The sequence below is a fragment of the Mobula birostris genome, chromosome 3 (genome assembly GCF_030028105.1).
Source record: "Mobula birostris isolate sMobBir1 chromosome 3, sMobBir1.hap1, whole genome shotgun sequence".
Classification (NCBI taxonomy): domain Eukaryota; kingdom Metazoa; phylum Chordata; class Chondrichthyes; order Myliobatiformes; family Myliobatidae; genus Mobula; species Mobula birostris.
Window position 1 is genome coordinate 6,073,649 of NC_092372.1, and position 20,192 is coordinate 6,093,840.

At 43.8% G+C, this 20,192-nt stretch overlaps 1 protein-coding gene across 4 annotated transcripts in view; it reads left to right on the forward strand.

The window, feature by feature from the left end:
- ctif (CBP80/20-dependent translation initiation factor) overlaps window positions 1–20,192 on the forward strand; it is a 216,768-nt gene that overhangs the window by 117,960 nt on the left and 78,616 nt on the right. For all 4 annotated transcript variants that reach the window (XM_072252173.1, XM_072252175.1, XM_072252176.1 and 1 more), the window contains one exon: window positions 2,268–2,343. In XM_072252173.1, the coding sequence (XP_072108274.1) occupies window positions 2,268–2,343 (76 nt within the window). The remainder of the gene's footprint in view (window positions 1–2,267; window positions 2,344–20,192) is intronic.

The following is a 20,192-nucleotide window of genomic DNA, read 5'->3' on the forward strand; positions in this document are numbered from 1 at the left end:
CCGTTTGGAGAGTCTGACTATTGCTTCATCTTGCTCCTGCCTGCCTACGGGCAGAAATTGAAGCAAGAAGCGGCCATAGTGAAAACTATCTACTGCTGGTCCAACCATTCAGACTCAATGTTACAAGACTGTGTTGATAGCATCACTTGGGAGGTCACCTGGGGATAAAGCCTTTGCCTCTGGAGACCAACAGGAGCTCAGGAGATCCCACTATGATTTACTTAGAGTCATCAAAGTGGCCAATCAGCAACATGGACAAAATCCAGTCACAACTCTGCAACAATGACACATGCAGCGTACGGCAAGGACTGCACACCATCGCGGGCTTCAGGAGGAAACGCAGCAGTACAGCCAACATGGCCGCCTTGCTCCTGGACGAGCTAAATATTTTTACGCTCAATTCGAGCTTGATAGGACTGAATCCCCGAGGGGAATCGCCAGTGAGACCTGCACCCTGGTCATCTCTGAGGCTGAGGTATGCAGAACATTCCGACGTGTCAGCCACAAGACAGTGGGGCCGGACGGCACCCCAGGGTGCATCCTCAAATTGTGCTGAACAGCTGCCTAGTGTTTTTACAGACATTCTTAATCTACCTTCGCAGAGTGTGTAGTGCCCTGCTGTTACAAATCGTCCATCATTGTCCCTGTACATAAGAAAACTAAGGTAGCATGCCTAAATGATTGGTGCCCTGTTGCACTCAACTCAATTGTAAGTAAATGCTTTGAGAGGCTGGTTAAGGACTACATCTGCAGCATGCCGGACCCCCTACAATTCACCTACTGACGGAACTATCTACTAATGAGGCCAAAGCCACAGCAGTACACGCCATCCTCACTGACCTGGAGAAGAGGGATGCATACGGTAGAATGCTGTTCCTGGACTACAGTTCAGTATTCAACACCATCATTCCCTCCAGACTTGACAGGAAGCTCAGAGACCTCGGCCTGTACCCCGCCCTGTGCAGCTGGATCCTGGATTTCCTATCGGATTGCCAATAGGTGGTAAGGCTGGGCTCCCTCACCTCTGCCCCTCAACACAGGTGCCCCCCAGTGTTGTGTCCTGAGTCCCCTCCTCCACTCCCTTTGCACCCACGACTGTGCTGCCACACACAGCTCCGATCTGCTAATCAAATTCGCAGATGACACGACTTTGGTTGGCCTTATTTCTAACAGTAATGAGACAGCCTACAGAGGAGAGGTTGACACCCTGACACAGTGGTGCCGAGATAACAATCTCTCCCTCAATGTCCAAAAAAACGAAAGCGCTGATCATGGATTACAGTTCCGCAGTTGAGAGGGTGAGTAGTTTCAAGTTCCTCAGGACACACATCACTGATCTCACCTGGACTGTACACACTGGCTTTGTGGCAAAAAAAAAGCACAACAGCGTCTCTTCCACTTCAGGTTACGGAAGAAGTCTGGCACGAGCCCCCAAATTCTCAAGACCTTCTACAGTGGCACCATTGAGAGCATCCTGACTGGCTGTATCACTGCCTGGTACGGGAACTGCCCCAACCTTGATCGCTGGGCACTGCAGAGAGTGGTATGAGCAGCCCAGCGCATCTGTGGATGTGAAATTCCCTCCATTGAGGACATTTATAGCAGCAGGTACAGAAAGAAGGTCTGAAAGATCATCGGGGATGCCAGTCACCCCAACCGTAAACTGTTTCAGCTGCTTCCGTCTGGCAAACGGTACCACAGCATTAAAGCCAGGACCAACGGGCTACAAGACAGTCTTTTTCTACAAGCCATTAGACTTTTAAATTCACTTGTCACTCCATTGCAATGGAGTCATAATGCAGAGAATTTTACTCCCTCATGTTGTAGGATGGATGTAAAATTTAAATAAATTCTAATCTAATTCTAAACAAAAATCACTGCTTTTTGAACACAAATACACGCAACTGGTACTATTAAAAAAAATTGTTTGGTCTAAGCACGGTGTAGTGTCTAACAGCCACACAAGTGCACGCGACGGAAGCTAGTTAGAAGCTATTCAGCAGAGAGTGCCAAGTAAACAAAGGGAATCCTGGCTATTTTTTGATTAGTTTCTGTTCTTTAAGAGTTGACCCAGATAAGCTGGCCCAATTAACTGAATCCACTGTATATTCTAGTATGCAAATTTGGAGAGTTGTTTTGTTGTCAGTGTTGGGGTCTGTTAATCACCAGGCGAATACAGAGTAGCACAATCTTTTTCCTTGAATATCAGACTTACCCTTGTACAGTGGATGCTGCCTAATGCTGTTATTTATCTTTTATTTGTGCAGAATGGTAAGAGGGAAGTTTGAAGAGGACCGAAACATCACTTTGAATGATCTGGACAAAGTGCTTCCCGTGAGGACGGTAGGTTCTCAGTTCCTGGCTGCAAAACTGCTTTGCGTTGGTCATTTCTGCTTTTGATTCAAGATTTCATGTACAGAAAACCAAAACTAAATGGGATACTGTAGGGGGAGGGGGGCGGTGGGAAACTTCCAATCTTAAAGCATGTTTTGTCACCTTCAATAATTCCAAAGCACTGCACAGCCAGTGAAGGACTTTTAGAGGTCACTGTTATAATGGCAGAAATGCAGCTTCACACAGTGGGATATACTTCAGTTGCAGATACGGGCAGAGAAATGGCCGATGTTGTTTAACCCAACCAAATGTAAAGAGGTAGTACAGTGTAAAGGGCAAGACCCTTGTGTGTTGATGAGCAGAGGGATTTTGGAGTCCGAGTTCATAGCTCCCTGAAAGTGACTAGGATGGTTAATGCATATGGCATGCTTGCCTTTATTCTCGAGGCATTGGGTTCAAATGTCAGGAAGTTAGGTTGCAACTTTATAAAACCCTAGATTGGCTGCATCTGGAGCATTTCATCATACAATTCTGGGGTTGCCCCAATATAGGAAAGATGTCGAGGCTTTAAAGAGGCTGCAGAAGAAGTTTAAACATAGTGAATATCATTGTGCTATATGGGAAGATGTTTAATATGCTAGTATTGAAAGGCAAATAGTAACTTCACATTTTCCAGGGACTCCCTCCAAGTCCAGGATAAATCACTTCCACCCTAGTTCAGTGGAGTGAAAAATATTTGTGCACCGTGGTAGCACTGTGGTTAGCCCAATGTGTTGGAGTTCAAACCCTGCATCCTCTGGAAGGTGTCTGTACATCCTCCCTGGGGAATGTCCTATGGGTGATCTGGGTTCCTCCCACATTCCAGAGTGTACCAGGTGGCCATTGTCAATTGTCCCGTGATTAAGTTTGGGTTTGATAAGGGGTTTACAGAATTGAGGGGTACAGATAGGGTAAATACAAGCAGGCTATTTCTGCAGAGGTTGGGTGAGACTAGAACAAGAGGTCATGGATTAGGGGTGAAAGGTGAAATGTTTAAGGGGAACTTCTTCACTCAGGGGGTGATGAGAGTGTGGAACAAGCTGCCACTGCAAGTGGTGGGTGTGACACACCTAGTCCTGTTCCTTGTACTTCAGAGTCTGTGTCTTGCATTTGGGTCTGCTCTCAGCACCCCCCCCCCGATAGGATGTGGGTTTGATTTCATCATTTATCAGAAATTTGGATCGGTACATGAATGGGAACAGAATGGAGGGCCATGGTTTCGTTGCAGGTGGATGAGACTTGGCAGATTAATAATTCAGCATGGACTAGATGGGCCAAGGGGCCTGTTTCTGTGCTGTCGTGTTCTATGGCTCTATGATTCCTGATCACTCCCATCAATCTCACCTGACAAACCTCTTCCCCCTCTCTCCACCCCCTCATCACTCAGTCTTACTTTCGCCTCTGTCTGCCATCTCTGTCTTCCCTTTCATCCCACCACTCTTACCCACATTGGCATTCTCCCTGATCCTGTATCTCAGAGTTTTATAATCATTCCATCCCCCTGTCTTGCATCTGCGCTGTCCTGGAGGGCTACAGGCAGGCAGTGCCTTCTGTGAAGCTGCTGAGCATCACCTACACTCGCAGAGCAAACGTGATGCTGTGATAAGCGTTCTGGATATGGGAGCTGCCTTCAGGAATGCTGATCCTCAGCAGATCATTAGTTTGAAAAGAGCTGTAGAGATTGACACATATATTGGTCAGTTTAGAATTGGCTGCTCGCTCTCCTCACTTGCCCACTACCTGAGGGAATATCTCGCTGCATTGATCCACCTTATTCAGCTCTCTAAATCCAGCTCAATTCAACCTGCCGTTTCCCTCAGCTGAGGCTGTGACTGTGGTTGTTTCATGATGCAGATATTTTCTTTGCCACTGGATGGCAGTGTTGTGCTGTGGATTTGACGGCTGATGACCTTTTTATCCATTTGCACAGAATCACAATCAGGTTTATTATCACTGGCATGCGTCTTGAAGTTTGTTAACTTATCAACAGCAGTACAATGCAATACATGAAAATATAGAAAGAGAAAATAAATAAGTAATCAAATTAAGTAAATATATGTATGTTAAATAGATTAAAATAGTGCAAAAACTGAAATGATATATATTTTAAAAAAGTAGTGTTCATGGGTTCAGTGTCCAATTGGGAATCAGATGGCAGAGGGGTAAGAGCTGTTTCTGAATCACTGAGTGTGTGCCTTCAGGCTTCTGTAACTCCTTCCTGACAGTAACAATGAGAAGAGGGTCCTTAATAATGAGTGTCACCTTTCTCAGGCACGGCTCTTTAAAGATGTCTTGGAAATTGCAGAGGCTCGTGCCCAAGATGGAACTGACTAATTTTACAACTTTCTGTGGTTTCTTTCGATACTGTGCAGAGGCACTGCCCCTCCCCCCCCCCACCGTACCAGACAGTGATGCAGTCTGTCAGAATGCTCTCCACGGTACATCCCTAGTAGTTTTTTGAGTGCTTTAGGTGACAAACCAGATCTCTTCAAACTCCTAATGAAATATAGTCACTGTCTTGCCTTCTTTATAGCTGTATCGATATGTTGGGACCAGGTTAGATCCTCAGAGATCTTGACACCCAGGAACTTGAAACTGCTCACTCTCTGTACTTCTGATCCCTCTGTGAGGATTGGTTCGTGTTCCCTCATCTTACCCTCCCTGAAATCCACAATCAGCCCTTTGGTCTTGCTGACGTTGAGTGTAAGGTTGTTGCTGCGACACCATTCCACTAGCTGGTCTCTCTCGCTGCTGTCCACCCTCTCATCTCCATCTGAGATTCTACCAACAATGGTTGTATCATCAGCAAATTTATAGACGGCAGAGAATGCTTTGCCTCTTTTTTATGGTCATAGAGCAGCACAGCACATAAACAGGCCCTTCGGCCCTTCTAGTTTGTGAGCAACTGTTCTTCTGCCCGGTCCCATCGACCTGCACCCGGACCATAGACATCTATACCACTCTTGTTCATGTACTTCTGCAAAATTCTTTTAAATGTTGAAATCAAACCCACATCAAGAGTTTGGCCTCAATGTGGTAGCAGAGGAGACCATGGACAGACGTGTATGTGTGGAAATGGGAAGTCGCATTAAATTGGCTATTTCCATAGATGCTGCCTGAGCTGCTGAGTTGCTCCAGTGTTTAGTGTGTGCATCAGCAGAATCTCTTATAGCACTCATTACTATCTGTGCTGTGGCACTTTCTGGATAAGTTGCTTCCAGTAGGCTTTTGTAGATTCTGGGTGGGCTAATGAAGTGACCGAGGGGACGACAGATTTTTCCACGGTTGGCAAAGAGGTTCCTGACAATCATCCATTTCTGGTTGCCTCATGCTTCTGAAACCCACCAGCAGGAAGGCAGTATATGTATAAAAAAAAGTTAGCACAACTTGGCCCAGTTCAAGGGATCTGGAGCTGAGCCATCTCAGATTAAAGTTGTGGGCATGCTATGTTGGCACAGGGAGCATGGCAACACTTACAGGGCAGACTCCAGCACGTCCTCAGACTGTGCCAGTCGTTGATGCAAACGGCACATTTCACTGTATTGTGACGGACGTGTTTGTGTTCAAGTTTAATTGTCATTCCATCATACATGAACACCACCAAACGAAACTGTGTTCCTCCGGGGCCAAGATACAAAACATAGCACCAACAGTCACACACATCACAATGCACATACGAGGGGTGATTGATAAGTTCGTGGCCTAAGGTAGAAGGAGTCAATTTTAGAAAACCTAGCACATTTATTTTTCCTACATTTACACACTTAGCCCAGCGGTTGTGGAGCGTACGGATCCCTTCTTTGTAGAAGGCAGCATCTTGGACCTCCAGAAAGTGGACCTCCAAGTAGAAGGAGATGAGGAGAAACTTCAAACTTTCTGCATTTTCACTCAAAGAGTTGAACTGCACGTGCATGTAATGAGAGCTGTATAACTCATCCCCTTCTACCTTAGGCCACAAACGTATCAATCACCCCTGCTGTGGACCACTTCTACAAAGAAGGGATTCGTAAGCTCCACGACCGCTGGACTAAGTGTGTAAATGTAGGAGGGGACTATGTTGAAAAATAAATGTGCTAGGTTTCCTAAAATTGACTCCATCTACCTTAGGCCATGAACCTATCAATCACCCCTCGTATAACCCATATATGATAGCAGTAAGCGTTCAGTCACAGTTAGTAGATGTTGTGGCAAAAGCAAGCCCGTAGCAGTCTGCAAATGTAGTCCAGCTTGTCTTCCACCGAGCAAACACTGGAGGGCAGAACTAATGTCAGCAGGGTTGGGGGACTTTAATGATGGATGCTACCTTTTTGAGGCATCATCTTTTGAAGGTGTCTTCAATGTTGTGGAGTCTCGTTCCCATGATGAAGCTGGTTGAGCTCCAAAAAATAAGAAATGAAAAGATAGTACTGGGAACATAAAGATTTGTAGATTCCATAGGTTGTGGAGTCAGTGCAGTGTTGAGCTGGTACAAAGGCAGCATCCGTCATTAAGGACTCTCGTCATCCAGGTCATGCCCTCTTCTCATTGCTACCATCAGAGAGAGGTACAAGAGCCTGAAGACACACGCAACAATTCAGGAACGGCTTCTTCCCCTCCACCATCAAATTTCAGAATTGACATTGAATCCATTAATACTACTTCACTATTTTTCCTCTCTTTTTGAACTACTTAATTTATTTTTAATATGTGCTAATTGTAATTTATAGATTTTATTATTATATACTGCATTTTACTGCTGCCACAAAACAACAAATTTCATGACATATGCCAGGGATATTAAACCTGATTCTGAAGACACAGAAATAGGAGTAATAGAGTCTTTAACTAATGAGGCATAAAGTTCATAATGAATGCACTGAAGGAAATAAGCCTCAAATAGAATGGTAATTAAGTGCAAGGTTTCCTCTGCGAGTAAGCAGATAGTGATGGGGTTACTGCAGGATTTGTATTTTGCCTGGCCAATTCTTTTATTGATGTTTTGTGTTCAGGTATCATACCTGTGGAATTTCACCCCCCCCCCTCCCGCTGTGCATTTTAGTCACAGGTATTCCTGTTGTCTCAGATGTGCTTTTTCCCAGGTGGGACCAGTAATCACTTACCGAGGGTTGATGAAGGGAGCTTATCACTGTGTGTCCTGCTGTGGAAATGGTACCATTCTTTGCAGGGGAAAAACAGGCAAACTTGCTCATATTGAACCAGGTCTGCTTTTCATGATGGAGTAATTGTCAGGTGTTGGCTTTGTGCTGGAAAGGGAAGGGGTGGAGAACATCTGTATGCTCAGTGGCCACTTACTTATAGGAATGGAACTTAGTTTGGTTTTCTGCTACTGTAGTCCAGCCACTTCAAGGTTTGACATGTGGTGCATTCAGAGTTTGTCTTTTGCACGCCACTGTTGTAATGCATGGTTATTTGAGTTGCTGTCACCCTCCTGTCAATTTGAACCAGTCTGGCCAATCTCCTCTGACCTCTCAGTAACAAGGCGATTTCACCCAGAGGACTGCCACTCACTCGATGTTTTTTGTTCTTCACACCATTCTCTGTAAACTCTAGAGACTGTTATGTGTAAAAATACCAGGAGATCTGCAGTTTCTGAGATACTCAAACCACCCCATCTGGCACCAGCAATCATTCCACAGTCAAAGTCACTTAGATCACATTTCTTCCCCATTCTGATGTTTGGTGTGAACAACAACTGAACCTCTTGACCATGTCTGCTTGTTTTTATGCACTGAGTTGCTGCCACGTGATTGGCTGTTTAGATATTTGCATTAATGAGCAAGTGTACTGGTATATTTAATTAAGAGGCCACTTCCCAGCTTTTATGTAAGAACTGATGGTAGTTAGTGATTTTGCTGTATTCAGTCCTTGCTTGTTGAATAACCTGATAAACACAGCTCTGCTGGCATTTACAGTTCCACTGTCTGTATAATTTATTGTTCCTTTTAATTCACACAAATCTGTAAAACATTCTGACATGAATTTTTCTGTTGATATAAATTATTTGAGTACCAGGGAATGGGATGTTCAGGAACAGTTATTACCCCTCAACCATCAGGCTCCGGAACTAGAGTGGACTTGCTTTCAAGGACTCGACAACTCATGTTCTCAATATTATTTATTTACTTATTTATTATTATTTTGTCTTCTGCACGTTTGTTGTTTGTCAGTCTTTGTTGTGTGTAGTTTTTCATTGATTCTGTATTATTTCTTTGTTCTACTGCAAGAAAATAAATCTGGGTAGTATATGGTGTCATGTACAGCACGTACTTTGACAATACATTTCCTTTGAACGTTATCTGAAGATATATTTAAAATGTAAACTTCTGGGTTGATGGAGGTGCATGTCAAGTTCTCAGCCAGCACCTCCCCACTACAACACCAGTTTTCCAAGTCACCAATCCAGTCATTGCTCTGCTTTAACCTGGCCCAGTTTGGAAAATTGTAATGACCAATAATGAATGAAGTTGTCAGATCACTCTCTAAATTACAATAATTTTGTGTTAAGTGTTTATGGCCACCTGCAATTGAATTGTTCTCATAAGACATAGGAGCTGAACGAGGCCGTTCTGCCCATTGAGACCACTCCACCGTTCTATCATGACTGATTTCCTTCTCAACCCTATTCTCCTACCTTCTCCCTGTAACCTTTGACACCCTGACTAATCAAGAACCTATCAATCTGCACTTTAAATATACTCAATGACTTGACCTCCACAGCCATCTGTGGCAATGAATTCCCAAGATTCACCAGCTTCTGGCTGAAAAAATTCATCATTTCCGTCCTAAATGAACGCCCCTCTATTCTGAGTCTGTGCCGTCTGGTTTTAAACTGGCCCACTGTAGAAAAAAATTCTCTCCACATCCACTCTCCATAGGCTTTTCAATATTTGATAGGTTTCACTGAGATTCTCACTCTCCTCCCATTCTTCTGAACTCCAGCCAGTACAGGTCCAGAGCCATCAAATGCTAACCTTTCCATTCCTGAGATCATTCTGGGAAAACAACCTGTTGTGGAGACCACTCATCTCAGTTGGCCTGGACCGAGTGGAGACGAGCGACCAGTGCAGCAGCCAACCAATCAGAACAACGAATCACACCGCCATAAACGCGAACATCTAGCGGAAGCAACACTCAATTACGCGCCACAATGATGTCACCTCAACTGGTGACGACCTAACCTCCCAGCTCGGGAAACAACCCTACAAATGTACCTGCCTCTACCACCACTCCAGGCAGCACTTTCCAGGCTGCGGTCTTTGTCTGAGTAAAGAAAACTTGCCCCTCACATCTCCATCAAAATTGGCTCCTCTCGCCTTAAATGCATGCTCTCAGGTATTAGATGGTTGACTGAAATATTTTCAGAGATTTGTTTTCAAGCGAATTGTTTTCTATAAATAAACGAGTGTGTTTTGTAAATGAAGGGGTTGACTATTTTCTAAATGGAGAGACAATACAAAAAAACTGAGGTGCAAGGGGACTTGGGAGTTCTTATGCAGAATTCCTTAAAGGTTAATTTACAGGTTGAGTCTGTGGTGAGGAAGGCATTTCTTTTACCAAACTGTATGACCATACATTTCCTGACAATGCATTCCATCTGCCATTTCTTTGCCCATTCACCTAATCTGTCCTGTAACCTCTCCACTTCCTCAAAACTCTCAGCCCCTCCACCTACTTTCTTATCATCTGTAAACTTTGCAACAAAGCCAACAATTCCTATCATCCAAATCATTGACTTGTAATGTAAAAAGAATGATTTCCAACACAGACCCCTGTGTCACTACTAGTCACTGGCAGCCAGACAGAAAAAGGCTCCTTTGTGCTCTTTGCCTCCTGCCAATCAGCCACTGCTTTATCCATGCTGTATATTCTGTCTTGTAATACCATGGGCTTGTAGCTTGTAAAGCAGCCTCAAGTATGGCACCTTGTCAAAGGTCTTCTGAAAATCCAAATACAAAACATCAACCAATTCTCCCTTGTCTATCCTGCTTGTTGTTTCTTCAAAGAATCCTAACAGATTTGTCAGGCAAGATTTTCCCTTGAGGAAACCATGCTGACTATGGCCTGTTTTGTCATGTGCCTCGAAGTACCCTGACACGTCATCCTAATAATTGACTCCAACATCTTCCCAACCACTCAGGTCAGACTAATTGGCCTATAGTTTCCTTTCTTCTGCCTCTCTCCCTTCTTGAAGAGTGGAACGACATTTGCAATTTTCTAGTCTTCCGGAACCATTTCAGAATCTAGTGATTCTTGAAAGATCATTACTAATGCGTCCACAGTCTCTTCAACCAGCTCTTTCTGAACCCTGGGGTGTACCCCATCTGGTCCAGGTGACTTATTTACCTTCAGACCTTACAGCCTCCCAAAAACCTCCCTAGTTATGATAACTTCACACACTTCATAAGCCCTGACACCTGGAACTTCCACCATACTGCTAGTGTCTTCTACAGTGAAGACTTGATGCAAAATATTTTTTTAATCCATCTGCTATTTCCTTGTCCCCCATTACTACCTCACCAAGTTTTCCATTGTTTTCCAGTGGTCCAATATGCACACTCGCCTCTCTTTTACACTTTATCTATCTGAAGAAACTTTTGGATCCTCTTTAATCTTATTGGCTAATTTGCTTTCATATTCCATCTTTATCTTCTTAAAGACTTTTTTTTAGTTGCCTTCTGTTGGTTTTTTAAAGTTTTCCAATCCTCTAATTTATAATATATGTCCTCTCTTTGGCTTTTATGTTGGCTGTAACTCCTCTTGTTAGCCATGGTTGTGTCATCTTGCCTTTAGAATGTGTCTTCGTCTTTGGGATGTATATATCTTGTGCCTTCTGAATTAATTCCAGAAGTTCCAGCCATTGGTGCTGTGCATCATCCCTGCCAGTGTTCTTTTTCAATCAATTCTAGCCAACTCCTTTGTCATGCCTGTGTAATTCCTTTTACTCTATTGTAGTATTGATATATATGACTTTCTCATATTTCAGTGTGAATTCGATCATATGATCACTTTCACCTAAGTGTTCATTTACCTTAAGCTCTCTAATCAATTCTGGTTCACTGTATGTTTCAATGTACATGTGACAGGCAAAGCTAATCTTTAAAAAGTTGGGGTTTGTCACCTTTGAGGAGGATGCAAAGATTCTGCAAGGAGAGAGCTGACTCACAGGACTGAATATAAGATTTTTCAAATTGTTCGAAATTCAGATCAGCTATAACTGAAGTGACTTGCAGACCAGTTTTGAAAAGCTCAACGGCCAACTATTCCTGTATTATTGCCAAGAAACAAAGCTTAGTTATTCAGCAAAATCATAAACACAAGAGATTCTTGTAAGATAATAAATCAGCCAGGATGGAATGGCAGAGCAGAGTTGATGGGCTGAATGGCCTAATTCTGCTCCTATCTCTAATGGTCTTGTAGATTCTGCGGATGCTGGACATCTTGAACAACAAACACACACACACGCACACACACAAACTGCTGGAGGAACTCAGCAATGGAAATTGATTTTCAATCAATTCTGGCCAACTCCTGTCATGGCTCTGTGATTCCCCTTACTCCATTGTTATACTGATACATCTGGCTCAGCTTCTCCCCAGATTTCAGGGTGAATTCTATCATATTATGACCACTCTCCCCTAAGGGTTCTTTTACCTTAAGTGCTCTAATCAATTCTGGTTCATTGCACAACACCCAATCCAGAATAGCTGATTCCCCAGTGGGCTCAACCACAAACTGCTCTAAAAAGCCATCTCGTAGGCACTCTAGAAATTCTCCCTCTTGGAATCCAGCAGCAACCTTACTTTCCCCATCTAACAACATATTGAAACCCCCCATGACTATTGTAACATTGCCCTTTTGGCTTCCATTTCTATCTCCCGTTGTAATTTGTAGACCACTTCCTTACTGCTGTTTGGGAGTCTGTATACAACTCCCATCAGGGTCTTTTTACCCTTGTAGTTCCTTAGCTTTATCCACAATGATTCAACACCTTCCACCTCTTTCTAATGATCTGATTTCATTTCTTACCAACAGAGCAGCACTACCCCCACTGCCTTCCTACCTGTCCTTTTGATACAATGTGTGTCCTTGGACGTTAAGCTCCCAGCTATAATCTCCTTTCAACTATGATTCAGTGATGCCTACAACATCATACCTGCCAGTCTATAACTGTGCTACAAGTTCATCTACCTTATTCTGTATCCTGCGTGCATTCAGATACAACACCTTCAGTCCTGTATTCACCCCTTACGATTCTGTCCACCTTTTACATTGCAACTCATCCCATTGACTCTGTTTGTAAACCAGCTACAGATTTCCCCTGCCATCTGAAGGTAGAGTGTTCCTATGAAATGGTTCGTAAGCTGGAATGTCGTAAAGCGAAGAAGCAGTTACCATTATTTATATAGGAAAATTTTGTGAGCGTTCACAGACCCAAAAAATAATCTAACAAATCATGCAAAATAACACATAAAACCTAAAATAACAGTAACATATAGTAAAAGCAGGAATGATATGATAAATACACAGTCTATATAAAGTCGAAATACTTTTCTACAATCATTGCCGGCACTGTTCTCCGTAGCGAAAATCTCACGCAAGCGCTCTCGGCAAAAACATGGCGCAAGCGCTCTGCAGTAACCTTTAAGCTATGAAGCTGCCAAATCATACCAAATAACATGTAAAAATGCACAGCCGATATAAAGTAGAAATAATGTATGTACAGTGTAGTATCACTTATGGGAATCGGGAAGACAGCGCCGAGCACACTGATAATGGTGTATTAGGCAGAGTCATCGCAGGTTGGGGTGGTGCAGTGGCCCCCACCCTCCGGGCAGCAAACCAATACCGATCCGCGAAGTGTGCAGGGGTACAGCGGTGCCCGGGGCGCACCCAGCACATCTTTAAGAAAAAAGCCAAAATAAACAAGCTAATTAATTGGGTGCCGCCCGGGCATGTAATTGTCAGCCCAGATCAGAGCCAATTGCCGATTGCATCGCCTCTGATCTAGGCTGACATTTACGTGCCGGGCGGCACCTAATTAATTAGCATGTTTATTTTGGCTTTTTTCTTTAAGATGTGCTGTGTGCCTCCCGGCTACCGCTGCATTCTCCGCGAATCGGTATCTGTCCGTGGCCTGGGGCTTGGAGTGGTGGGACACTGGGGTGTCATCTCGTCGTCGTGTTTCCATTAGAGCAGGAAGCTCATCTTCTTCTATGTCCGCCTGCCTCGATGTCGAAGGTGGAGGTTCGTCGTCTGCTGTGGCTGATGTGGAAGACTTGCTTGACTGCTTAGCCTAGCGCATTTTTAGATCATGCGCATTTTTAGATCATGCAGTTCTTTATAAGGACTCGAACCATCCTGCAAATATGCCCTAAAGCGACGTACTCTTTCAAAATTAAAGTTGTACTTTATCGCAGCTCAGGACATTAGTTGCACCATGCTCAACCTTCTGGTTCCTAACTTTGTCTGAGGTCTTACCAACATCTTCCTCCACAACCTCTCCACTAGCTGTTCTGGCACTCTGGTTCTCATCGCCCTGCAACTCTAGTTTAAACCCCACCATGCAGCATTAACAAACATTCCTGCTAGGATATCAGTCCCCCTCCAGTTCAGGTGCAAATGGCCCTTTCTGTACAGGTCCCACCTTCCCTGGAAGAGAGACCAATGATCCAAAAATCTTAAGCCCTCCCTCCTACACCAACTCCTTAGCCACATGTTAACCTGTGTAATCTTCCTAGTTTGGCCTCACTGGCACATGGCGCGGGTAGCAATCCTAAGATCACAACCCTGGAGGTCCTGCCCTTTAACTTAGCACCTAACTCCCGATACAGAACCTCGCCACTCATCCTACCCATGTCATTGGTACCTGTATGGACCACGACTTCTGGCTGTTCACCCTCCCAACTGAAGAATGCTGAGGACGTGATCTGAGATGTCTCAGACCCCGGCACCTATCATAACATCCGGGAATCCTGTCCGTTCTCATGTCAAAACATTTAAACTGTTATGTTGCACGATATCTTTATTAATAAATTGTTCTGGAGACATGGAGAACTGTAGCACAGAAGTTGGCTCTTTGTGCCATGCAGTGTGTGCTGAACTGTTATTTTACTCAGTCCCATCGACTGCACCTGGCCCAAATCCCTTCCATCTGTGTTCTTATCCAAACTTCTCTTAAATATTGAAATTCAACCTGCACCCACCACTTCCTCTTTTGTATTTCCTTTCCCGAACCCTATGTGACGCATTTCAAAGATTAGTTTCCTTTGTCTCATCCACCTTGAAACACACAGTGAAATGTGTCATTGGTGCCAGTCTGAGGATGTGCTGGGGGCAGCTCACTAACCCTAGCCCGTAGCTCTTTGGAAACTAGAACCCCCTGAGGAAACTCACACAGCAGCGGAAGTGGAACTTGGGTCGCTGGCGCTGTAAAGTGTTACGCTGGTCACTATGCAGCTCTCCATTTCTACCATATTGTGCCCCTTGGTCCAGAGGAACGTGGTTTCTTTTGGTGGTACGTATGTTGGGTGACAATAAACTGAACTTGTTTGGCAGGCCTCCATTACCTCGGCCATTCTGCGTGGTGCTGGAGATGTACTCAGATGCAGGGAGCAGGGCCTGTAGGAGCCTGTTCCTGCCACTGCACAGGATCAGGAAAGAGCTGCAGAAAGTTGTAAACTCAGCCACTCCATCATGGGCACTAATCTCCCCAGCATCCAGGACACCTTCAAAAGGCAATGCCTCAAAAGGGTGGTGCCCATCATTAAAGATCCCCATCACCCAGGACATGCCTTCTTCTCATTGCTACCATCTGGGAGGAGGTACAGGAGCCTGAAGACACACACTCAACAATTCAGGAACAGCTTCTTCCCCTCCACCATCAGATTTTTGAATGGACATTGAACCCATGAACACTACCTCTCTGCTTCATTTCTTTTTTATGCTCTCTTTTTGCACTACTTACTTAATTAAATATTTATATAAATATTTCTTATTGTAATTTATAACTTTATTGTTATGTGTTGTAGTGTATTGCAGGCACGAAACAACAAACTTCTCTACATACGCCAGTGGTATTAAAGCTGATTCTGACCTTACGGGCAGCCACGAAACAAAGAGCTCTATAGGATAGATGAAATGTTGCAAATAGCACTTCTGGTGGCATCACTGGAGAGGGAAACAGTGTTAGCAATACCCATCAATAATCTTCTTCCTGAATGGTCTGATCTGATAAACATTTTCTCTTTTTAATCTGCTTTGCTCTTTTTTTTGAATGATGTGCTTACACTGGCACCATTCTTGTCTATTCAGTAACCAACCTTCTCAAGGACAGAAGTTTTTGAAGAGTGCCATTGCAATGCAGTAGCCATGAGATGCAGTGCAGAAGACACCCACTCAATGTTTTAGGAACAGCTTCTTCCCCTCTGCCATGAAATTTCTGAATAGCCCATGAATACCACCTCACTATTTTGCATTGGAGGAACAACATCTGATATTCCATATAGGTAGCCTCCAACCTGATGGCATGAACATTGATTTTCCCAATTTCCAGTAATGGCGCTCCCCCTTCATTCCCCATTCCCTTTTCCCTCTCTCACCATATCTTCTTGCCTGCCCACCACCTCCATCTGGTGCTCCTCCCTCCTTTTCTTTCTTCCATGGCCTTCTGTCCTCTCCTGTCGGACTCCCCCTTCTTTACTTCATCCTCCCAGCTCTTTACTTCATCCCTGCCCCTCCCGCCTTAACCTATCACCTTGTGTTTCTCTCTCCCCTCTCCCACCTTTTACCTTTACTCCTTGTCTTTTTTTCTCCAGTCCTGCTGAAGGGTCTCGGCCCGAAACATCAACTGTACCCTTTTCCATAGATGCTTCCTGACCTGCTGAGTTCCTCCAGCATTTTGTGTGTGTTGCTCAGATTTCCAGCATTGGCAGATTTTCTCTTGTTTGTTATTCTTTTAATATATTTCTTATAGATAGATAGATATACTTTATTGATCCCGAGGGAAATTGGGTTTCGTTACAGCTGCACCAACCAAGAATAGGGCATAAGTATAGCAATACAAAAACCACAAACAATCGAACAACAATATGCAAACTATGCCAGATGGAAATAAGTCCAGGACCAGCCCATTGGCTCAGGGTGTCTGACCCTCCACGGGAGGAGCTGCAAGTTCGATGGCCACAGGCAGGAACAACCTCCCATTATGCTCAGTGTTGTATCTCGGTGGAATATGGCTGGAGTCCAACAGCAAAAAGTTCAATATCCGGACTACAAACATGTTCCTCAATCGTAATATAACCAGGATTGCACCATCCGTTGTTAACCAGAACAGCAAGCCCCCAACTCCTTTATGCTTACTGCTCTCAGTGCACTTCCGGTCAGCCCAAACGGTCTGGAAGCCCTCCATGGAAATGTTTTGGTCGGGTATGTCCTCGTGCAGCCACATTTCAGTAAAACACATAACACTGCTCTCTCGCCATCAACTCGTCCATTTTATTACCCACCAAACTCCTCTTCTCCATAAGTCTCTGTTGTCTCAACCCGGTCCTCTTTCCTTGCCTTTGTGATCCCCCTCTGCATCCTCTGTGTGTTTTCCTCCAGATTTCAGCAGGGGTGTCCGCCGCTCTGCTCGCTAAACCGGCCGGCATAAACGCAATCAGCTGGTCCTTGGAGTAAACAATGTGACCATACTGCTGCCCCGCTAATAAGACGTACTAAGATTACAGTACAGCACAGAAACAGGTCCTTCGGTCCACAATGTTCTGCTGATCCAATTAAATTAGTAATCAAATAGACAACTTAACTAATCTCCTTTGCCTACACAATGTCCATATCCTTCTGTTTTCCTCACATCTACAAGGTGTAGGAGCTGAATTAGGCCATTTAGTCTATGGAGTCTTCTCCACCATTCTATTACGGCTGATTAATTATCACTCTCAACCCCAAAACATCTCTTACACCTCATGTGTCTATCTGAATGTATCTGCCTCTATCACCATCCCAGGCTGTGCATTTCAGGCACCCACCACTCTCTGTGTAAAAAAAAAAAGAACAGCCCTTCACATCTCCTTTGAAATTACCCCCTCTCTCTTTAAATATGTGTCCTCTGGTATTAGACATTTAAACCCTGGGAAAAAGGTACTGTCTGTGTACTTACTCCATCTATGGCTCTCATAATCTTAAAAACCTCTATGACATCTCCCCTCAACCTCCGCTGCTGAGGCGAAAACAACCCAAGTTTGTCCAACCTGTTGTTGTAGCACATGCCCTCTAAATCAGGCAGTGTCCTCACAAACCTCTTCTGCACCCTCTCCAAAGCCTCAACATCCTCCCTGTAATGGGGTGACCAGAACTGTATGCAATACTCCAGATTTGGCCTAACCTGAGTTTTATAGAACTGCAATGTACTGTAATTTTTAATGTATTGTACTATACTGCTGCTGCAAAACAATAAATTTCACAACCCACGGCATTGATAATAAACCTGATTCTGACTCTGAACTCTGTAATTTCAAATAGGCTAACTAATTGATTAGCTGAGTTACCTGAGTGGTCAGTGTGTGGAACGAGTTTTAGAGGCAGATACATTTTAGGCACGTGGATGATAGAAAAATAGATTTTTAAAAATTTCTGTTTTTATTACAGGTTACATACCTGAAGCTCCCAGCATGTAGATTGCCATGTGACTTGTAACTCAGAATCCTTTGCTACCCAGTCATGCATCATGCCTGGGAAAATAATTGGTTTTACAATACAACATGCCCAAATTCATTTTTCCACTATTTGTTTTTGTGATTTATGGATTTTTATGTCTTTCCACTGTGTTGCTGCCACAAAACAGCAAATTTCACATCATATGTCAGTGATAATAAATATAACTCAAAAGTTCATGTTTGTATTGTTAACCTAAGTCAATGCATGAGAAATCAGAATGCACCAAGTACGAGATGTACTGGGCACTATTTCGGAACAAGGCAGACTCCGATTTTTTTTTTTTTCAAAATGCAAAGATTTTCAAATATTTTGATGTTTATATTTGGACTTCTTTACTGAATTGATCAGTGTAGCAAGAAGACGTGTTTTCCATTATGCATCCCACAGTATGGTTTCTCTTGAACCCAAAGTCCTGAATCCCCAAGTACCTAAATACCTTGCTATCCCTGAACCCTAGGAGTTAGTGGGGGGGGGAATATTTGGGGTGAGAAACTCATTAGACCATAAGACAGGAGCAGAATCAGGCCATTCGGCTCATTGAACCTGCTTTGACATTCCATCATGGCTGATTCATTATCCCTCTCAACCCCATTCTCCTGCCTTCTCCCCGTAACCTTTGACACCCTGACTGATCAAGAACATACCAACCTCTGCTTTAAATACACCCAATGAAAGGGTCTTCACAGCCATCTGTGGCAATGAATTCCACAGATTCACCACCCTCTGGCTAAAGAAATTGCTCCTCATCTCTGTTCTAAATGGACGTTCCTCTATTCTGAGATTGTGCTCTCTGGTCCCAGACTCGCCACTATAGGAAACATCCTCTCCACATCCATTCTGTACCTAGGCCTTTCAATATGGGGTGGGTATCAATGAGATCCCCCTTCAGTGAGTACAAGCCATTAAATGCTCCTCCTGTATTACTCTTTATCTTTCCAGAATCGTTCTCTTTTGGACCCCTGTCCTATGCCAGCTCATCTTTTTTTTGGCTAAAGGGGCCCAAAACAGTTGACAGTACTTCAAATGCAGTCTGACTAATGCTCTATAAAGCCCCAGCACTACATCCTTGCTTTTACCATATATTCTAGTCCTCTGCACTGATAAACCTAATCATTGAATCAACTAATAAGAGAAAATAGTTGATGCAAGATCTGCTGAGACAACAACAGTTAACACCTCTGACGGTGACCGTTCAGATTTCCATCCCGTGAATAATTGACTCTTTTGAACAAAACTAAATGTTCATATTCTGAACCACACAGTGCAATTAGCCATCTTCAGTCTTCCAGTTCCTCTTCCCTCACCCAACCCCACCCCATTTTCTTTCATTTAAAAAATATTGATTTAAAATATGCTGATCCACTGTTTATTTTTGGGCTTTGAAAGTCTGACTGGAGTCAGACTGTGCTTCAGCGATTGCCTACGTGCAATGCCACAGGTATCTTGTGAGTGAAGCTGCTCCCTCTGACACCCTGTCTGCACACAACATGACACGGTCACTTAAGCGAGTCAAAAAAAAAAATTGTTAATGAAATAATTCTTGGCTGGAAACATACTGTTCTCTTGCCAAGCAACAATATAAAGGGTCAGCACGTCGCAGCGCGCCTCCCACGCCCTCTTCCTTCCATTGTGAAAGGGATGTGGGCTGAGGTGCGTCACAACTTCAGACTCCACTAGCATTCCAAATGAACTCCACCAGGGTCATCAATCAGAGACTATGTTGTTCTTTCCCTTGGCATTCACACGAGCCATTAACAACTGGTTTCCATGACTTGGGGACTTTTGATTTGATTTGCCAATTTTATATTTATTTAAAATGCTGTGTCTGGAGATTCAGTTGAGCTTTATGCATATTCATTTGTGTTTGACAAATGCAATGTTTTGGAGAGGCAGCATTGGTCATTAAGGACCCCCATCACCCAGGACAAGCCCTCTTCTGATTGCTACTATCAAGGAGGAGGTTCAGGAGCCTGAAGTTTCAAGAACAACTTAGAAACATAGAAAACCTACAGCACAATACAGGCCCTTCGGCCCACAATGCTGTACCTGACATGTACTTACTTTAGAAATTACCTGGGGTTACCCATAGCCCTCGATTTTTCGAA